Source organism: Desarmillaria tabescens (genome assembly GCF_030435595.1).
Source record: "Desarmillaria tabescens strain CCBAS 213 chromosome Unknown EV420scaffold_114, whole genome shotgun sequence".
NCBI lineage: Eukaryota > Fungi > Basidiomycota > Agaricomycetes > Agaricales > Physalacriaceae > Desarmillaria > Desarmillaria tabescens.
The window spans coordinates 1,869-4,199 of record NW_026848413.1 but is presented as its reverse complement, the minus strand read 5'-3'; the positions used below and the strand labels follow the sequence as shown (position 1 = coordinate 4,199).

Here is a 2,331-nt window from a genome sequence, read left to right as displayed (position 1 = left end):
CATGAGAAAAATGAAATCAATTAGCCTGAATAACTCACAATCCGAACCTCTCATAAGCGTCTTTTGCCGTTATTGTCTTACCAAGGAGTAACATCTCGCTGGCCCGCTAAGAAAATAAAATTTGAAGACGCTAAACCCGAAACTCTGAAAACCGAAGCGAACAAATAACATACCTGATGTCCGGCAATATGCGCTAACCGAGGTATACCTGATGATACAGTTAATATCAATCAACTCAGAGCCAACGCATCGCACCTCCTTGGAGAGCCACCACGCCCCTTCTCACCTCCGGAAGGGCAAACTTTGCATTCTCATCCGCGACGACTAAGTCACAATTCAACAGAATCTCCATTCCTCCACCGTACGCACCCCCGTTAACAGCAGCCACAATGGGCTTCGCCGTGAGCCTCCTAGAAATACTTGCAAATCCATATTTGTTCGCACTGATATCGGCCTGATCGCTTGACGCAGCACGAACAAGACGGTTATCCCACCCCTTCAGATCTGCTCCAGCACAGAACATGCGTCCAGCCCCTGTCAGAACCAGAACCCTAATGCAAATTCCGTCAACATCAGAACGGGATCAAAACCACAAGACTGACCACAACTCCCTCTCACGCTCGAACCAATCGAGCACAGCACACAGCTCGTCTGCGAGCTCAGAGGTGACAGAGTTGAGGGCACCCGGACGGTTCAGGGTAAGCAGGAGAATGTGGGGGGAAGGGAAAGCGAGGATAAGCTCTGACGAATGTGGGGGTGGCGAGGACATGGTGGGGAAAACGAGGGAAAAACGGATAATAGATGATCTGGTTCGATCGGAAATCGGACCGGGATACCGATCAGATTACTCATTGTCAAAGCAACCCAGCGCAGCTACGCTCAAACCGCGCTGCGTCCACACAGATGGTCGAATTTATGAGACGGTCCAGAATATTCTCTTTGGCTGAAGTGTATATCATTACGCTCCAATTCCATGGCTACAGTCCGTGAATTTCCTGTTTTTCTACGCGTTCTCAGATAATCGAAGATGCAAATTTATTTGTCTTGCGTTCCAAGTTGACCCTGTGATTGCCCTGTGATCTTTTCTTGCCAAATACAGTTATTTACCGGTCATTGCAACACCATGGTTCAATGAAACACTTAGCCTCTTGCTCTCCCTCCCTTCATCCTTCATCATCAACTTGTATTACATTGCTGATGTGTATTGTATCTTCATGTTCTGCAGTGATTCTTCATATGTGACATGAATAATATTCCCGAGAAATTGAGGCTTCTGTTCTAAAAATATCTATTTTCTCATGAACTCAAAATCTGACCTGGAAATGTGTGTCCTCCATCTGAATGTAATCACCCACAAAGGCCTCAATAATGTTAATGACCTTCTGAAGAACCTGTGTGACAGGTTTGAGACCAAGCGGCCATTATCTGAGGAGTCTAGGGCATAAATAAAAGTGCGGTTCTGCCAAGCCATCACCTTTGATGGACAGTCTGACAGTCCAATGCGTCCATTATTGCCCTGCTGCCTCCGAACTTTATTTCTCCTCTTGTTCAATTTTTTACTATGCCTGGACATGCCAAATCAAACTCGAAAAAGTGTCAGATTGCTCACAAATGCCATGACCAGCTAATGGAAAAGGCAGTCATTGCAAATGATTGCATACAAGAATGAGCTTGTCAAACTACCTGGTGCTCCTCGGAAAGGTGCAAGAAAAATCTGCAAAGATTTTGAGGCTGTATATCAGAGAGAGACTGGAAAGGAGATCTCACTTTTCTATAGCACTCGAGCGATTCCGAGTAGCTGACTAATGAGGTTTGGGTATATGGGCCGGACTGTTTCAATGACTCAAAATAGCCTAGAATACCCACGCCACGATAATGCTGTGAAAACGGACTTGTACTCGCACCTTTGAGCATCTTTTTTTTACTGTATCTTATTGTTGTATAGTATTACACATTCTTACATTCAAACCTAGTCAAAATTCCCAACCAATTGGAACCTACAGTAAATATCCAGTTTTGCTGTTTCATTGACCGGTAAATAACTGTAACAGCAGGAAGTCCGAGCATGCGTGTCACCTATTTTCCGAAGAAAGTGAGGAACACTTCTTCATTTAACAGCTGATCCGACGCTGAGTAAGTACAATGTGCGGTTTGCACACGACAAAGAGCAATCAGAATGAACGCCTTCTCATGGACGCAGCATCAAGGTAGGAGTAGGACACCGAGTCTGAGAAGCTCGATGTTGACTTCGATAAGAATGACGGTCTGGAAGCGATAAAGACCGGCAGGCATGAGTGCAGCCGGATGGCGGCCATCAATCCAGATTCTAGA

At 45.5% G+C, this 2,331-nt stretch overlaps 1 protein-coding gene across 1 annotated transcript; it reads left to right on the top strand.

Moving 5' to 3' along the window:
• Positions 1-1,558: 1,558 nt before the first annotated feature.
• Positions 1,559-1,857, top strand: EV420DRAFT_1588581 (uncharacterized protein; the record flags this gene model as incomplete). The annotated part of the gene is given in 2 exon segments (XM_060474860.1): positions 1,559-1,642; positions 1,653-1,857. Coding segments are annotated over 2 exon segments (227 nt in total), but the record flags the coding sequence as incomplete, so codon positions are not given.
• Positions 1,858-2,331: the final 474 nt, after the last annotated feature.